Source organism: Malania oleifera, chromosome 10, assembly GCF_029873635.1.
Source record: "Malania oleifera isolate guangnan ecotype guangnan chromosome 10, ASM2987363v1, whole genome shotgun sequence".
Classification (NCBI taxonomy): Eukaryota; Viridiplantae; Streptophyta; class Magnoliopsida; order Santalales; family Ximeniaceae; genus Malania; species Malania oleifera.
In genome coordinates, this window is record NC_080426.1 from 33,944,452 (window position 1) to 33,964,573 (window position 20,122).

The 20,122-nt window shown below is 36.7% G+C and overlaps 1 protein-coding gene across 3 annotated transcripts in view; it reads right to left on the bottom strand.

The window, feature by feature from the left end:
- Window positions 1-20,122, bottom strand: part of LOC131166988 (leucine carboxyl methyltransferase 1 homolog) — a 74,860-nt gene that overhangs the window by 30,172 nt on the left and 24,566 nt on the right. For 2 of the 3 annotated variants that reach the window (XR_009139937.1, XM_058125697.1), the window contains exons 6-9: window positions 5,761-5,863; window positions 5,349-5,374; window positions 5,170-5,267; window positions 4,778-4,825 (exon numbers count right to left, since the gene is read on the bottom strand). Coding sequence is in view for 2 of the 3 variants with exons in the window: in XM_058125697.1 (XP_057981680.1) it covers window positions 4,778-4,825; window positions 5,170-5,267; window positions 5,349-5,374; window positions 5,761-5,863 (275 nt within the window). In the remaining variant the exon portion in view is untranslated. Of the gene's footprint in view, window positions 1-4,777; window positions 4,826-5,169; window positions 5,291-5,348; window positions 5,375-5,760; window positions 5,864-20,122 lie in introns of all 3 variants that reach the window. The other variant, XM_058125698.1, reaches the window with a different exon arrangement.

Genomic DNA, 20,122 nt, shown 5'->3' on the forward strand with positions numbered 1-20,122 from the left:
ATGTTTTCTATGACTTATTATCACAATCCAATTATTGTTTTGTCACTACTCTATCATCTGCTACCCTTCCTAAATCTATTTTGGAAGCCTTCGCCCACTTTGGGCGGAGGAATGCTATGGTTGAAGAGTGAATGCTTTACAAGACAATGATACTTGGAAGTTGAAATCTCTTCCTCTTGACAAGTTTGTGGTGGGTTGTCGCTGGGTATGCACTATGAAGGTCAACCTTGATGGTTTTTTGGCTCGTCTGAAGGCACATCTTGTTGCTAAAGGGTGTGCTCAAGTTTATGGTTTAGATTATTTTGACACCTTTGGTTGCCAAGCTTACATCAATACGTATGTTCATCTCCTTGGCTATCACTTGTCACTAGTCTCTGCATCAGTTAGATGTGAAGAATGCCTTCTTGCATGGTGATCTTGACGAGGAGGTCAATATGAAGAAATCACCTGGGTTTATTGGGAGTTAGGCTTAGTGTGTCGGCTCAAGAAAGCACTATATGGTTTAAAACAATCTCCTAGAGCATTGTTTGGTCGATTCAATGATGTAGTATTTGAGCTTGGTCTTCAACGGTGTGCATTGGATCACTTTGTGTTTTATCGTCATACTTCATCTGGAAAGATCCTCCTTGTTGTGTATGTGGATGATATTGTTATTACAAGTGATGATGATAAAGGTATTCAAAGTCTCAGACTTTTTCTATAGACTAAGTTTCAAACCAAGGATTTGGGACCGTTGAAATATTTATTGGGTAGAGAAGTATCCAGATCTCATATGGGAATTGTTTTGTCATAGAGGAAGTATGTCCTTGATCTTTTGGATGAAACTGGATTATTGGGATCCAAACGAATTGATACACCCATGGATCCTAATAGAAAGTCGGTGTCGGATATGGGTGATTTGTTGCTTAATCATGGACGATATTGAAGACTTGTTGGAAAGTTGAATTATCTCAGTCACTCTGCCGAATATATCTTTGCAGCAAGTGTTGTGAGTCAATTTCTAGATTCTCTGAGGACAAGTCATTAGGACGCAGTAATTCGCATCTTGAGATATCTCAAAGTGCACCTAGGAGAGGTATTTTATATTGAGATCAAGGTCACAATTATATTCAGGGATATATAGACGCAGATTGGACTAGGTCACCTTCCGACTGAAGATCCACAACCAGGTACTATATCTTGGTTGGTGGTAATTTGGTTTCATAGAAGAGTAAAAAACAAATTGGGAAAAGTCAAGTGTTGAACCAGAGTATAAAGCTATGGCTCACACTAATTGTGAACTTGTTTGGTTGAAGAACATGTTCTAAGAATTGGGTTTTCCACATTCTCAACTATGGAGTTCATGTGTAATAATCAAGTTGCTCTTCATATTGCCTCCAACCCAATCTTTCATAAACAAACAAAACACATTGAAGTTGATTGCATGTTGTTCAGGAGAAATTTGTGCAGCTCATTACAACCGCTTATGTGAAGATCGATATGCAACTTGCTGATTTGTTTACCAAATCTTTGGAGGGTGCTCATGTTAAATTTATTTGCAACAAGCTAGGAGCATATGATATATATGCTCTAGGTTGAGAGATAGTGTTAAAGGTTATTTTAGTCTTTTAGTATTATTATTTAAGTGAGTTAGTATGTTAATTAGTAAGAATTAGTAAAGGTGTAATGGTCAATAGAATGTATTTGATTTGTATTATAAATAGAGGGAGAGACCTATCTTCAACTTAGGTCATTCTTTTAATCAAAATCTCAACAATTATGATAACAATTTTTCCCAACCATTACTTACAAATCTCAATAGCAGTTATTTCCCAATCCTTGCAACATGAGCTAAGGTTTAAAACCCCATCAAGACACTAGAATGATTTTTTAGGGGTGGAACAGGGGGAAGACACCAGGCTGATTTGACCTTTCAGCATCACCACCTTTGTGAATCAAATTATCTAAATTTTGTTATCAAATTAATTATTGGTCAAAACAATTTCATATCTTAGGATCACCTAATCAAAAATTTCAAATTCTTTCAGTGCATCAAAACTCTACTAGACTACTTAAAATTCACACTAACAAATACCAAACAACAAATCTAAGTAAATCAGCAAATCAACTATTTGTACTACCTCCAACGCATAAAATTGGAAATTGATGCATTGGAACCATACCAAACATCAAAGCTCCAACATGACTACATACAGAACCATGTTACCAAAACAAAACATACACACAATCAGCTAGCTGTGTTTTCCCAAGTCATTCAATAATCCACAAATATGTCAACCATTCCCTCCTTGGAAAATTAAGTGTGTTGATGAAGAAAACAAATAAACAAATAAATAAATAGCCAAATCACAATGTAAGAGTATGCTCAGGGATAGGATACGATTTATGGCATCATTATGGGCTTTTGCAGCCTGTTGTTTTAAGGATTGTCTTTTTATGATATTCAGTTTGATTTTGATGGCAGTTCTGTTTTGATGTTTATGTTGTTTTTACTTTTTGATTCTCATCTCTAAGACTCTTATAAGGAGGATTTCTTATGCTACTTTTTGTATATTCTATCCCCTGTAAATAAATTTCTTCCTTTTCTTCCAAAAAACAAACGACGACAACATGAGGCCAGTCATTACAATAATTGATGTAATTTTAGACATTAAAAATCCACAAAAATAAAACTTGGTCGATGGTTTTCCCTCCAAAATGCTTGAGTAAACTCTGCAAAATGTTTCATAACTATTGGGCGTCACACGTCCCTCTTGCCCTCACGCCCCCATCTAGGATATACTTTTTAAGGCATAATTTTTTTGAATTTTAAACAATAAGACCTAGTCTTTCTTTTTCTTTTTTTTAATAAGAAAAGAAGGTCTATTAGATTGAGGAAGAGAATTTACAACCTACAGGAACAAGAAGTCCATCTGAAAATATAAAATACAGGAATAGAACAAAATAAAAATAAAAATAAAAGTAAAAATAAACAAAAAGTACAATTAACTGAGGAAACCCCTTTTTTCAGATAATAAAAGAAGGAATATTAGATTGAGAAAGAAAAGCTCCAACCTAAGGGGACAAGAGGTCCACCTGAAAAAATTAAAAAACAGAAACAAAACAAAAAATAATAAAAAACAATAATAATAATAATAATAATAATAATAATAATAATAATAATAAAGACGAAAATTAAAAAATAACAAATAAAAAAAATGACCAAAAAGTACTCCTATCCAAGAAAAACCCTTTTCAATCCCTTTTTGTCATAATTCACCAAGCACTCTGAATTTATGCAAGCTCCCTCTGACCCTTCTTCGCCTTGTACTTATGTCCATCAAAGCGCACTTCAATTCCACCAGCATCACACATTTTTAAATTGAATTTATCCATTATATTTTGGGCTTCTAAGTCTTTCCTAGAAATCACCGCCACTGGTGTAGGTAAAATTCCATCATTGCACTGATGTTTATTATCCAAACCATCGTTCTCAAAAATAGGAACCCCCTCCAAACTTTCCATCCAGGCAGGATGCACATATGATAGATCCCCGAGAACATCACAGGAATCAGAAACATAACCGAATTGTTTCCGAATCTCATCCAACAGCAAACCACCACCACAGTGAAACTAGCTGATGTCATCACTATCATTATCTGAACAATCTCCCCATTTCTTAGCCTCCTTTCCTTTGCCAACTCCATCACTTGCTATATCCTTCATCTTAGCAGGTGTATCTTCCAAAATGCTCAACTCTCCTTGAGAATCTCTCCTTATGGTTTTTGGCTTTATCTCACTGGAATGCTCTCTTTCTACTTCATATAATTTCTTCACTTCCACACCCATCATTGCAGCCTTTCGACCCTTTTTTGTATTGTTGATAAACACCAAAAGTTCATTTTTTTATTATTTTCTTGAGTCCTTCCTAGAACAACATAAAATTCAGTTTTTTATTAATTTTTCATGACTCATTCCCCAACTTTTTATCATTCTGAATAAGTCACACATGAAATATAATTTTTTAAAATTTTTAAAAGTTAAATGTATTTTACTATTTTGTTTGTTGCAGACATATCAGTATATGTATGTCACTTGATATAGATTTAGGAAACCTGTACAAAATCTTACAATTCAATTTGATTCTCGATTCTCAAGTGCTAAAATTGGGATCTTGCTTCACAATTCAAATCTTAATTTGACAACTATGATTTTGAGAACATAACATTTTAGAAGGTGAACATATTCCTTGTCCCAACTTGAAGTGCAACTAATTTACAGACTCTTTAAGAACAAGAAAAAAAAAATAGAAATTTAGCTTTGAAGTTCAATATCTTCTGCTCAGTTGAAATAGGACATCAAAAAATCAACAGCAATGAGAATGCAAGATGTTTGGGCCAGCATTCATTTGCGTTTACGTGAATACAAAAGACACATTGGGTGAATAGCAAAGGCAGTCAAGACCTCAGAAAACTGCAAGAGGAGCACAAAAAAAAATTTCATATGTGCTGTCTAGCCCCTAACCCCAACTATCAGATGTTGCTGGACATAGTCTTGGCCTTTTACTCTTTTTTTCCACCTTTGTTTAGAGGGTCTCACCCCAATAAATTTCTTAATTAATGTTTCATTTGAGAAAAAGTTGCATAGGAGGAAAATGAATCCACTTATAGGGAAGATAAAAAATTTATTAGTAGTTTAAATAATTGAAACAATCACATATAGAATGAAAAAAGATATAGCATCATACAATTTCAAAATATTAAGCAATTAAGTCCATTCATCATGGAATTCATACTACCTCCAAATTTCTGATCATTTGCTGCCCAAAAGCATCATCAGGATGGATCTGTCAAAGAACCCAAACAAAAAGAATATGCAAACTATAATTATTTAAAGTTATTTTTTAATTTTTGATACAAAAAGAAAAAAGGAACATGTATTAGATAGAGAAACATAAGCTACAACCTAAGGGAAGGAATAGAAACATATCCATATTGTTGCCGAATCTCATCCGAAAGCAACACCACCCACCCCCCCCCCCCCCCCCCCGCCCCCCAAATCCCAATCAAACTCACTTAGGTCATAAGTTTTAACATTATAAAATAAGAAGCTTGGAAATATTCAAAGGTTCTGCAACTGGCAAAAGAAACCAAGACAAAAGAAGATAAATATATAGAAGTTAAGTCAAACCTGCTCATATAAGAAAAATATTGCTGTAGAGAATGTTTCAGCAGCCCAACCAACTATAGAACGGCTTGAATCAGGATCCATGTATATTAAAACACATTCTGCAATTATAAATGTAGGCAGGCTGATAACAACATCAGAATGAAGCAGCTCAATAATTTCCTCAGCACAAATGCAATTACCACTCAAGCAAGGCATGACACTGTGGCTGAGATGGAAAAAAAAAAAAAAAAAACAAGAGCCAAAAAATAGAATACAGTACTTCAATTAAATAAAATTGCCAAGTGTCTTGCACATTAAATTGAAAGTAAACGAAGCCAGCTCAAAACATTAGTTTTCACATTAATAAAATATGATCCAAAATATCACCTCTGAACCTATATGCGTATCAAACAATCTTCTAATTTTTAAATAAATGGAGGATATGAATAAAATATAAAGCAGCTAGAAACCAACATGAGTACCATGCAAAACAAGTAATTCCACAAGCCAAATAAAGGAATCAAGTACACAAAATTTCACACCATGGTTCTCAAAACAGAGAATGGAAATAGAGCAAATTACACAAGGAGAGAGATGATTCTCGATACATACTTGGGATCCAAATTTGCCAAGGCTATGACATCATGTAGTTTTGATATATCACGCAAATCCACAGGGAGCAGTTTGTAGTGATCACCATGTACTTCCCCTTTATCTGTAAATGTACAGATTTAGATACTTCAATCACTGATTGTAACCAAGCATGATAAGTAGAAGATTTTAAATGCTTGTACATTTATAATTTTAAGAACTAAAGGTGTCAAAAGGGAATTAGTGAGGCATTCATCGACAAGGAGATGTAAGTGGATGACAAATTATTAGCCAACAAAGTAATACAGGAACTTCAAACATGAGCAATTCCAGCAGCTATCAACCAACAGTGAGTACTTCAATGGAAAAAAAAAATCATCAGTTCACTAAGATCATTCCTTTGCAGAAAATATCATGGGAAAGAATATTTTTGTCCTTGAGAACTAATCACATCCATAGTAGAGCAGAGAAAGAATACTAAAAAAACCAGTTTCCTTTGTAATGTCCTCCTCATAATGTCAACCAATTAATGATGTCTCAAGTGCTCAATTCAAGGAGGATTTCTCCAACCAAAATTGCAAGATATGAGCACATGGAAGAAACTCACTGGTCAGAACTTCGAATTTAAAAAAAAAAAATGATGCTCTCTTCCTTGTTTCTCTCCTTCTAACCTCGAGACACTCTCTCAGGTGATTGCTCATTGTGGTGATCTCCAGTCATAATAGTTGAGGGTCTCCTTGGAAAATAATCCAGATTGAAGGTAAGTCCTTACATTTGAGACTGGAGAGGATTGGGGGAGGTATTACGTTTTCATGTTGGAGCAAAATCCTTAGTAACTTACAGATGCTAGGGGGCTTTCTGAATGTCTCACTTCTGCCATCATGCATATGGAGCAATACTCTTGTGGGAAGAGATTTGGGAAATCCTCGGATTGGGTGACACATAGGTCAATGAGAAGGGGGGAAGTTAGACTTAGGATGGAGTTTGAAGGAGAAAGCGCATTCCATCTTTGTTCCTGGGAACAGAAGGGAAGTGCACAAATATTGTTAAGGCATTACATTAGATTGTGGGCCCTAAGAAATTGAGGATTCCTGTGCAGGAGGGTGGAGTTTCTTAAAACATAAAGAATGGAGTTTGTTGTGATGGTCTAATGAAAAGAGTTGATCCATGACCACCCTCAAATATGGTGGCCAATTTTTCAGTTGTTATGGTATGATGTTGGTTCAGGGTGAGAAACAGGTGGTTGGAGAGTGAGAGAATCAGTGGCTAGTGTTTCCAATTGTAGCAAAGTTGGGAGAAGATGAGTCAAGTGGGTTCGGGCTTGGAACAGAGGTTTTCCCGAGCAATTCTCCCATCAGAAGAGATTCAGAAAATCTTAGTAATGGGTAGTACATAGGTCAATGAGAAATAGAAAGTTTATGGAAATAGGGTGGAGTTTTTGGTTATACAAAAAAATTTTCAGAAGTACTATTGCACAAGTTTTTTATTTTAGTCTAGCTTTGTTTTTTTTGTTTTTTTTTTCGATAATAAAAGAAATTTCATTAATAGGGAAAGAATTTACAATGAGGGAGCATAAGACATCTCCCCAAAAAAATCTGGAACCAGAAAAAAAAAAAACTAAACAACAAAAATCAAAAATCAAGCCAATCAGTTCTTCAAATCCCTATTTAAATCCTGAAAACCAGCTTCCCTGAAAATTCCACATCCAACACACCATAAAGAAGTCAAAAAATGAACTTTTCCCACACCAAAGACGAATTCAACTTCTTCCCAAAAAAAATCTGCACATTACATTGCAGCCATAAACCCCATAAAACTGCATCTTTTGGCTACACTTCCATAGAGCTGCCCTATGAAGGGAAGCTTAGGCGCAACTGTACGGTTGTCGCCATGTGACCTGGAGGTCACGGGTTCGAGGCGTGGAAACAGCCTCTAGCAAAAATGCAAGGTAAGGCTGCGTACTATAGACCCATTGTGGTCCACCCCCCGGACCCCGCATACAAAGGAGCTTTGAGCACCGGGCTGCCCTTTTTTTCCATGGATCTGCCCTATTCTTCCTTCTTCCAAAGCCAGCAAAAGAGTGACTAACAAGTCCTCCACTGAACAGGGGAATACCCAACTCTCTTCCATGATACCAAACAATTTATTCCAAATCCTCCATGCAAAATCACAATGCAAAAAGAGATGGGAGATTGTTTCGGAATTCCTATAACAGAGCACACAAACATCTGGACAGAGAGCCTTCAAAGATCTCCTCATCTGCAGCAAGTTATTGTTATTAATTTTGTTAAGCATAACCAACCAAGTAAATGCTTTAATTCTTGGGGGAACTTTAACCTCCCAAATAACAGGATAAAGAGGAAAGGGAGAGTTTGAATAGGTCAAAAATTCAAAGAATGATTTACAAGAAAACACCCCTGAATGATCCAAACACCAAGAGCGGACTTCCCTACCCAAGGATAATTTGCTATTATTCAATAAGGACAACATGGAAGACAACTCCACCATCTCCCTATCATTTTAAGGTCTCCTGAAATGAAGATTCCAAGAGACAGGAAAGCTACTCACATTATCCACAAAAAATAAATAAATAAATAAATAACTCTGTTCAGCTCAGAGCAGAGTCTAAAAAGACAAGGAAAAGAAGTGGAAAAAGAAACGCTCCTGAGCCATGGGTATTTCCAAAAAATGAATCCAAGGACCCCTCCCCACTTCAAATTTAGTGGGAGGGGTGAAAATGGAGTAAATCTAGGAAACAAACCTCCATGGATTCCCGAAAGAGCATCTCAAACTAGCATCGGTATCCCACCCATTCCCATCCAATGCAAACTTACTACGAATAACTATATGCCATAGGGATCATCTTCTAAGGGGAAGTCCCACAAACATTGAGCCAAAAGAGAGGTGCTTTTAGACACCAAATTACCAAGACCCAACCTCCCTCCCCTCCTTTTTAGACCTCAAACTCCACTCATCTTACTAAATGGTCCCTATAACTCCCCACACCAAACCACAAAAAAATCTCTCATAATTCTCTCTAGCTTGCTAGTGGTCCCCCACCAGAATTCTAAAAACAGATAAAAAGTACAGCAAAATGCTAGAAAGAAAAGCCAAGATAAGCATAAGGGAGAGGGTAATTGCCAACAGATATAGTGGTATCAGAGCCAACCCGACTCAATTCGACACTTGCCAAGTGCCCAAGGGGTAAGCAGGGTGGCCATCGGTGATGAGGACGTCGCTGGATTGGGTGGGAGAGAATCTCATGCCAAGCGCTCAAGAGGGTAGGCAGATATATCACCAAGCGCCAAAGGGTAGGCAGGGTGCTTCTGTCCCACATCGGAAACAGTAGGGAGATCCTGAAGGCTTATGAGTGTGGGCGCTGCACACCCTAACGAGGTATCTTTTTGGGGAGAGGGTAATGGCCCCGTGATATAGGGCACCCTTCCAACTATCTAATCTCTTCGTTGCCCTCTCTACTAATAGACTCCAAAAATCCGCCCCTCTAGGATTCCTTCCCAATAAACAACAGCAACACAAAAAAACGAAGCCTCAAGTCCCCCTAGGTGGGATCGGCTATATGAATCCTTTTTCAGCAATTTATGCGATCATGGACCCCCTAAATAAGTTAGGAGTCAGTCCAATAAACCACAGCCCACATCTACTGTGCAATCACTAGCTCCCTCAACAAGTACATTTGAGGCTGCTAAACTACTTTTCCCCATAATAATTTTAAGCCCGGAAACCCTCTCAAAAACTTAAAAGTATACCCAAAATTCTTCTAAATGAAAGGTTATGATCATCAAGAAAGAAAATGGTATCATCACAACATATTTAAGATGAGAAACCACCACCCCCTCATTCACCACCCAATCATTTAACCAGCCCTCTATCAACTGCCCTATCCACCATCCTACTTAAGACATCAACTACAAGGACCAACAAAAACGGAGATAACAAACCTCCTTGCTAATGCCTCTCAAAGCAGTAAACCAAGATGTGGGTTCACCATTAACAATAACTAAAAACCAAACGTTAGACAAACAGCCCCTAATCAACCTGCACCAACACTCCCAAAACCCCTTTTTTCACGAAGACCTTATCTAGGAAACTCCAGCTTACTCTATCATAAGCTTCTCAAAATCTACTTTGAAAACGAATCCCCTTTTCTTATTCCTACTGTTGGCCTAACATGGCTTTCGAATCTTGTTTTGATAATAACAAATAAAGGTTAATTTAACATGTTGTGTTTAAGTGATGATATTTCAGGAAAGCTTGAATGACAAAAGTTCAAAAGGAACAAAGGAATGGAAGTTCAAGATCACCAGTACCATAAAGCCACACTCCATCTTCAAAGAGATCAAAAAGAAAGCTCAAGAGGACCAAAATGTTCAAAGCATATGGAAGCCTAAAGATGACTCAAGCTCAAGTATAAGAGGATTCAAAGCAAAGACTTATATGAAGACTTCAAGCTTAGAGTGTTTAAGTCATCACGATGAATTATGTAAGTACTTTATACTAAATATCATTTTGAAATGCTTTGAAGCTCATTAGGGGTTAAAATGGACTTAGAGACCTTATTTTAAAACCCTGGAAAATTTTTTAAAGTAACAAAGCAAGATGGCTAAGAGTGTTTGAAACTAAACTGAAAAATCAGAATTTATAACTGTTCAGGCACCTGAAGATTTTCCTGGACAAATTCTGAAAAGGCAGTGTACGGCCAGGCGCCTGACCCTGTTTTAAAGTAGAAAATTCATAGTTTTCAGAAACCTCAGGCAACTAACCCCGAGACTTCAGGCACCTGACCACTGTTAAAGGCTATATTTTTAAAAAATTTTAAAATTCAAATTTATATTTCTTGTGCCCCAAATTTCGTATAAACTTGGGAAACACTCCAAGTAACTTGGGCAACACGAATTAAACCTTTTTAAGCCTATAAATACATGATTTCTTGAATCAAATCAACACCAAGAATTGAAAATCTGCTCTTAAAGCCATATTGCTCTTGCTCTCTCAAAGCTCTCATGCTTGCATCTTCATACTGAGAATTGCTAAGATAATCTGAGTCTCTAATCAATCTTCTCTGAGTTCAAACCTCTGAATTGCTAATTCTTATCAAGAGAAGAAATCCGGTGAAATAATTCTTGAGCTTCAATTCAATTTCTTTTGATATTTGCTTTGAAGTATATTAGTGCTTTCAATTGTACTAACCAGCTCTATTTGAGAGCATCTCTTGTACAAAAGAAATCTTTTCTTGCTTCTTTGACGGTTCAGGTCATTGGATCGTTGTAACCGAGCGTGGGGTATCGCTTGGAGAAGGGGCTCCACCCTAAAGGAGAGATTGTAAACGGTTTGTTCCGCCCGCAAAGGAATGGTTTAGTGGAATCCTTGGGTGGTCTTGCCTAAGGCGAGGACGTAGGCTGGGTATAAGCCGAACCTCATAAAAAATCTCGGTCTCACTCTTACCCTTTACTTTTTAAATTTTCAGCATCTATAAATTGTGTTTCTAAGTGCAAGTAGCTGAAATTGAGATTGAGAAAACCTTTTAAATTAAGAAAGTACGTTGGTTAATCTTTTGCCGAAACCTTAAAGGGAGTACATTGATTAATCGCTTGCGAAAATCTTGGTTAAAAGAAGTGCACCACAATTCATTCATAAAGGGCTTTAATTATAACTCTAAACTGAGTTTTTGCAAACGCTGAAATAAGGAAGTGCTGCAGCTCTCACAATTCGTTAATTATTGTGTGATTGGTTGATTGATTGTTATTGTTAAAGGTATTCGGTTTGTGATTGATATTGAGTGTTGATTGTGGTTGGTTTAATTGAGCATTTAAAATCAAAATATTCTTATGTGTTTGCTAAGTATACAAAAGATTGTGATTTTGTAAAAAGACTTAAAAAGAATTTTATAAACCCAATTCACCCCCCCCCCCTCTCTTGGGACTAGACCTTAACTTTCACCTACGAATGCCCTCCACCACATTATTTGCCACCATAATAGCATCGACTATCTGTCCCCCCCCCCCCCAAAACAAAAGGCAGTTTGGCCTCTTGAAATAGTATCACTAAGCACTGCACTCAACCGATTAGCCAAGACTTTAGTGATTATCTTATACACACTAGAGACAAGACTAACAAGTCTAAAGTTCTCAACCTTAGAAGATCTAGCTTTCTTAGGCACCAAGACTATAAAGTTGAAGTCGATACTCTTGCTCAAATCCCATTCCCAGAGAAATTAGTGAAAACTTTCATCAAATCAGCCTTAACAATCTGCCAACAAGCTTGAACGAAAGCCATGTTAAACCCATCCAAACCTAGAGCCTTATCTTTTTCCAGCCCAAAAACCACCCTCCTCGCTTCCTCCTCATCAAATCGTCTCTCTAACAAACTGCGGCTGATCAATGGAGATAGGATCCCAAACTAAACCCTCAATCATCGATCTATTATGAATTTCCTCCGAATACAAATTACAAAAGAAAACAGTAATAATAGATGAGATCAGGCACTGATCATTAGTACACCTTCCTTCCCCAAATCCAACTCCTTAACCAAATTTTTATTCTCGTTACCATTGGCTAATCTATAGAAAAAATAGGAATTACAATCACCATCTTTCACCCACTCAAATTTGGTCTTTTGCCTCCAATTCCTCATTTCCTGAAAAATCACCTCTTCCAACTCATTTTTGATAGACTCTTCTTGCCCCCTCATTTTCCGACAACATTACCTCCTCCTACTTCCTATCCAAATCTGTCATCTCACCTAAAAGACTAGATTTTCTAAGTCTAACATCATCAATCTCCCCATTTCCCAAGCTTTCAATTTTTCCTTCAGCCCTTTTAACCCTACCCAACCTCTCCCCACTTTCTCTCATCAAGAATCCCTAACCAAAGGCTTAAAAATCGCATGGTTTAGCCATATGCTCCCAAACATGAAAGTAGTAGGACCCCGCGACACCTTACTAGACTCCAACAAAATGAGGAAAGATCAAAAGTAGCCTTGTGAAGAGTGGTATGAGAGAGGTACAAAACTCATCCTCTCACTAACCACAAAACAAAAATCTACCCAATTTACTAGCGACCACTCTAGCCCCCTTGAAAACCAAGTGCACGAAGCATTCCCCAAAAGGAGATCTCTCAATCTGCAATCCCTAATTAATGAATCAAACTTGAGCATACTCATGGTAGTTCTATCCCCCCCCCCCCCCCCGGCCCTTCTTTTTTCCTCTAGGAAATCTAAATGCATTGAAATCATTTCCCACAATCCACCTAGGGGAACAAAAGCCAAAGATAAAGCAAAGCTCTTCCCAAAAAGAGTTCCTCAAGGTAGGTCTAGAAGGACCTAAACCGAAGAGACCTACCATTGCCCCTTGCCTTTTATTTCAAATAAAACCAACAAAGAAAAAACCCTGCCAAAGTATCAACTTTCAAAATAGAGTGCAAATCCTATAAGACTAGAATACCCCCTGAAGCGCCTCACAGAGGCAAAAATTCTCAATCTCTACAAGCCCACCCGAAATAGTCTTCACTACGCCCTCATCTATCAATTCCAATTTAGTTTCCTAGATAAGGATAATATTAGGGGAATTCTTATCCAAAACCTCTTTAATCAAGCTCCTCTTCCTCAAGCTACCTAAACCTCTCACATTCCCTCTAATTATCTTTATAATCTAACGCATTTACCACCCTTCACGAAAACTTTCCCAACCCCATAATTAGTTAATGACACCAAATTTTTCAGCTCCATATGTCCTAGGACTCAAACCCAATCTAACCACTTATCCAACCAGATCTACCAACTCCAAACCCATGTCTTCAAGGAATTGTTACCGTTCAAGGCAATCTCTCTCACCTCCCTTAGAGCTAGGACCATAGCTCCACCCATCACCACCCCAACCCCCCAACCCCAAAAAAATCATTCCTATGACAAAAAGTTGCCAAAGAAGGAGTAGGTTGAATAGGGATGGGGAGAATGCCTTTACGACTCTTAGATGTACAAGGGTCACCTGAAAGAAGATCCATTTTTCCAGTATCCCCCTCAACGTCACAAAAAGGAACAGCTGACTTAAAAACAAAATAGGAACCTCATGGCTAACGTTAGAAGAAAAACTTCCCACAATATTTAAAGCTTTCACTTGGTCACAATTATGCGTAGAAGAATTTATACCTGCTTGTGCAAGATCTCAAATCGAGTGAAATCTATCACTCTCCATTTGTTGCAAACTCAATTCCCAAATTTCTTCCTTATTTGCCTTACCCTCTTCAAGATCTCCACGGAGAGCTTCAAACAATTGAGACAAACCTTCATCATCAAACTCAACTCTCATCTGATCAACCAAAAGCTCCTTCTCCAAGTCACCATGCTACCCAATTGAATCATACATCGAAACATTTTTCGTATCCCCTTCTGAAATCATGTTCGTTGACCAACATGAGCCGCTGTTAAAGGATACACTTGCTTGCCTATATCTTCAATTTTTTTCCCAATCATAGCAACCTCTTTAATAGAGCAGTTTGCCACAGGTTCTCCTGAACGCGAACTGTCCTCTGAAAGCTACCCACCCAACTCTTCTAATTTCTTTTGTTGCAATCAGCCCTTCTCCATATCTAAACCAGGCCTGGTATGCAGCAATTATCAGATTGGGCTCTCAGCGTTTAGGCCCTTATTTTTAATGACCCATACAACTTTCGTCATCCTACGCTTAGGACGCTTGAGCCTATGATTTTCTCACATTTTGCTTGATAAGAACCCCCCCCCCCCCCAAGCCCTCGTGGTTGTGAATGGTAGCCATTCCAAAATCCGTCCATGGCGTTGAGCCTACCCTAACAACATCGGCAAAGGATATATTTAGCGACAATCATTGGAACACACTTCTCCTTAACCATTTTCCTCTGGCCTAATGTTCGATGATCCACAGTCCAAACACCTTCTATTGACACTCTTAGATGTAGGAAGGGCCCTCCACCCCTTTTTTTGAGGACCCTCCGAAATGCGAACAGCAGGAGAAATTTGCTGTAATATTTCTCCAGACATATATATTTGCCTCTGCCATTTTCAAGAAGCTTCACATCCACACTAATCACAGCCTAGCTAAATCTTGTCCCTTGTATAATACTACCAACGTCTAAAAGGACATTTATAGGAGCTGATTACAATGGGCACATTGGAAATGACAATATAAGTTATGAGAGAATACATGGAGGCCATGGATATGAAGATAAAAATGAGGCCTGTAATAGATTTTACCATGTCCAACGATTTGGTCATATTGAATATTTGCTTTATAAAAAGAGAAGAACATTTAATAACTTTCAAAAGTGGGCAAAATAAAAGTCAAATGAATTTCTTCTTAACAGGGATCATCTATCATGTACACAATGTAAAGTATTCCCAGGTGAAAGTTTGACTACACAACATACAATCCTAGTATTAGATATATATATATATATATATATATATATATATATACACTAAAAAATAGAAGAAAAAGAGCAACATAAATCAATGTAAGAGGGCAAGGTGGTGGAGCTTGAAGGAAGAAAATATAGTAAAATTCAAAGATAAAATGATTAAAGTGAGTGATTGGACACTGGGGGATAAGGTAGATGCGAACACTACGTGGAATAGAATGGCTAACTCTATCATAAAGATAGCAAAAGAGGCTTTAGGAGAATCCAAAGGAAGATACTTGGGCAGTAAAGAAAGTTGGTGGTGGATCAAGATGTCCAAAAAGCCATAAAGACAAAAAGAAACACATATAAAACATGGCAAAGTTGTATAAATATATTAAATCTTGAACGGAAAGAAAATATGAAAAAAAGACTATTAGTGAATCTAAACCTAGGGCTTATCGTACTTTATATTCCAGACTAGATACAAAAGGAGAAAAAGATAACTATAAACTAGTTAGAACTAAAGAAAAGAAAATGCAAAGATTTAGGTAAAATAAATGCATAAAGGATGAGAAGGATAACGTCTTAATCAAAAAAGGACATAAAAGAGAGCTGGTGGAGATATTTTTATTAAGTTATTTAATGAAAACTAAACTGAAATCTTGAGCTTGCAAGTGACAAATGAGAAGAATACTAAAAATTGGAGATTTATTCGCAAAATTGGAGCCCTTGAAGTTAAGATGGGTTTGGATGAAAAGTGAAAATCTATAGTACTACATAACATTCCAATTTAAGTTTGGAAATTGTTGGCCTTACATGGTTTTTCAATCTTGTTTTGATGATAACAAATAAATGGTAATCTAATTGAGTTGGTTGAGAGGTGATGTTTCAAGATTGAGTATAAGGCGAAGTTCAAAAGGAAAAGAATGGAAAGCTCAAAGAATCACAAAGTCTTATTCACATGAAGAAGAGATTCAAAAAGAGAGCTCAAAATAATTTCAATATGAGCAAAATATGAGGACACTTAAAGCTAACTCAGAATTCAAGTCAAAAAGATCTTAAAGAGAAATACCATGGAAGGCTTGAAGAAAAGAGTTTTAAGCTTTAGGACCGTGTTGTAAGTACTTCATGTTTGAATATCTTTTGAAATATTTTTGAAACTCTTTTAGGGTTAAATATTGACTTAGAGACCTTATTTCAAAACCTAGAAAAAGTTTTATAACAAAACAAAGCAAGAGAGCAAAAAGGAATTTTGAAAACAAAACTGAAATTTCTGAAAGTGGACTGCCCAGACGACTGAGGAGAATCCTTAGATGACTGAAGAATTTCTTCAGCAGTCTGAAGATTAAAATCAGAAGATTGAAGATTTTATTTCTGAAACCCAGAACAAGCATAACACCTTCAGATGTTTGAACGGTCAGTTCAGTCATCTAAACAGGAACTTTAGAAGTTTGAACCTACGCTTTAGCGTCTGACCCTGTGTCCAGTTCAAATTTTTCAAAGCATTAAGGAACCTCAGACGACTAAACCCGAAGGCCCAGATGTCTTAACACTGTTAACAATCAGAAATTTTAAATGTTTTAAATTTCAAATTGAGGTTGCTTGTGCTCCAAAATTAATGAAAACTTGGACGATACTCCAAGTAAACTTGGGCATCACGAAAACACTTTTCTAAGCCTATAAATATATGGTTTTTCAAATCAAAATAGATACCAAGCAATTGAAAATCAATTCTCAAAGCTAAAACTCTAATACTCTTAAAGCTCTCATGCTCTCATCTTTGCACATCTGAATTGCTGAAATTTTATGAAAGCAACTGATCAATCCTTCTCTGTGTTTCTGTATTGTTGATTCTCATCTAGAAGAAAAACTTGGTGAAATCTCTTTTGAGCTTCAATTGTATTTCATGTTGATATTTTGATTGAAGTATATAGTATTTGAAATTGTCCTAATCCACCCTATCTGAGGGTAATTCTTTGTACACAGATTATTGATCTTGTTCTTGTAGATTTGACGATTCAAGGATTGTTTGGATCGTTTCCCAAGCGTGGGGTATCGCTTGGAGAGGCATTACTCTAGCTTAGTGAAGGAGTGTTTGAGTGTGGGGTATCGCTTGTAAGGTTTTGTTCCGCCCGAAAAAGAACTGGTTTAGTGGAATCCTTTGGTGGTTTTCCAAAGGCGAGGACGTAAGCTGGGGATAAGCCGAACCTCGTAAAAACCCAGTGTCACTCTCTTTCCCTTACTCTCTTTATTTTCAGCATATATAAACTGCGTGGATGTTTTAAATTCCTTAATCATAAAAACTACGTAGATTGGAAATTAAATAAATCAAAGTTTAATTTTGATTTGGGATTGCGGAAACCGAAAGGGAGTACGTTGGTTGATCAATACCTTGTGGAAACCTCAAAGGGAGTACGTTGATTGGTTAACACCCAAAGACAAATTAACTAAGAGTTTATTTAAATTCTGAGTTGTTGGGAATTTGAGTTGTGGTTTGCATTGAAGAAACAAATTTCATTACTACAGGGCTTAAATCAAATTTATATATCACAGGGCTTACATATATTTACAGGGCTGCAAACAAGAAAATATCTTGAATTCTTGAAAAGCTGAAAATTGCCAAAAGGCTATCTTGATTGGGTATTTGTGGATTGAACACTTTTGACTGTTGAATGGTTGGTTGATTGTTTAACTTTTATTTACTTGTGTTGTATTGGTTACTTTATTGGTATATGGTTGTGGATTGAATATCGTTTTAAGTATTTGTTGTGTATTAGACAAATCAACAAGAAGTCAAGAATTCATTAAAAGAATTAAAAGACGTTAAGGATTCTTGAAAAGAATTAAAATAAATTTTTAAACCCAATTCACCCCCCCTCTTGCGACTACACCTTAGTTTTCATAAATGTTCAAGGAATAAAGGAAGAATATGGTTAACTAATATATTCAACACTATCATAAAAATTAAAATGTCAAATGAATGAGGGAAAAGCACGTTAATACCACAATAACAAAAGCAATATTCAAAATTGTAATGACAATCACAAAATTAAGATTATGAGTCATACAATGAAACTATGAGAAAGGATAGTTGAGCAAAGAATAAGATTAAAAATGGGAGTCTCAAAGAATCAATTTTGTTTTATGCCTGGGAGACCGACATGAAGTTATTTAAGAAGATTAATGGAAAAGTTTACATAAAAGAAGAGGGACTTGCATATGGTTTTTATTGACCAAGAGAAAACATATGATAAAATACCTAGGAAAGTTCTTTGGTGGGTTTTAGAAAAGAAGGGAATCTACAATGGATATACTGAGGTCATTAAGTATATGTATGATAGAGTAACGTTAATGCTAAAACTATAGGAGGGGAATCTAGAGAATTTCAAATCACAATAGGTGTACATCAAGAATCTACTTTGAGTCCTTATCTTTAGTCATTGATGAACTTGCTAGGAATATCCAAAAAGAGATCCTTGGCGTATGCTGTTTGCAGATAATATTGTCTTGATTGACAAAAGTAGGAGTAGCGTAGAATCTAAATTAGAACTTTGGAGAACTATTTTAGAGTCTAAAAGGTTTTAGGATAAGTAGGAATAAGACAGAATATATGAAATGTAATTTCAGTAATATAAGGGGGAGGATTGGAGAGAAGATAAACTTGATAATCAAGAAATCAATAGCACTAGTAGGTTTCGATATCTTGGATCTATTATGCAAGTAAAGGGGAAATTGAATACATAAGAGTTAAAGTGGGTGGGATAAAATGAAGGAGTGTGTCAAGTTTATTGTGTGATCGTAGATTGCCCTTAAAATTAAAAGGAGAGTTCTATAAGGCAACTACAAGGTCAATCATGCTTTATGGATCAAAATGTAGGGCAACTAAGAAACAACATGTACAAAAAGCAAAAGTTGCCAAAATGCAAATGTTAAGGTGGACGAACGGTATAAAATTAAAAGATAACTAAAGAACGAGCATATATGCAATAAACTAGGCACCTCACCAATCGAAGACAAAACCAAGGAGGGGCAACTCAAATGATTTGGACATTTGAAACGCAAACCTAGTAGCGCACTTGTGAAGAGTTGTGAGCGAGTCATTGTTTCTGGTATTAAAGCAATAGAGATAGACCAAATATCACGTGGATTGAACTAGTGAAAAAGGATTTAATAGCTATCTAGAGGGGGGAAATGCTCTTGATCGGGTGAATTGACGAAAAAGCATTTCTTGTATCGAGTGAATTGACGAAAAAGCATTCATGTATCAGATGAATTGACTTAAAAGCATTCATGTATCTAACCCAACCTAGTCGACTTTGAAGGAGAAAGGCATTCCATCTTTGTACTCGGGGACAGAAGGGAATCGGAGAGCGCTTTTTTTAAGGAATTGCATCTAATTGTGGATCCTAAGAAATTGAGGGTTATGTGCACCAATGCAAATTCACATGTCTTGGAGTTCAAGTGAAATAATTTGGTGAAGGGAGTTGGTTTGACACCACCCTAAAAATATGGTGGCCAATGTTTCAATTGTGATGGTATTGATGTTGGTTGAAGTTGAGAAGCAAGTGATTGGAGTGGAAGAGTGACAATGGCTTGCGTTTCCAGGTGTAACAATGTGGGGGAAGATAACTTTAGAGACTAGGGCTTGGAGCAAGGGCTTTTTGGAGCAATTCTCTTGTCAAAAGAAATTCTAGGAAAAGATTCACGAAATTCTAGTATTTGGTTGTACACAATAAGCAAAAAGTGGAAAGCTTTTGGAATTAGGGTGCAATTTGAAAGGAAAAGAACATTCCATCTTTGGTTCTAGGGACAAAAGTGAAGAGAGATTTTGTTGACGCATTGCTTTCGATTGTGGATCCTAGGAAATTGAGGGTTCCTATGCTGCAAGGTAGAATTTTTCTAGATGTGAAGAACAAAGTTGGGTGAGATGATCTGGTGAAGGGAGTTGATATCACACCACCCTCAAAATATGATGGTCAATGCTTCAATTGTGA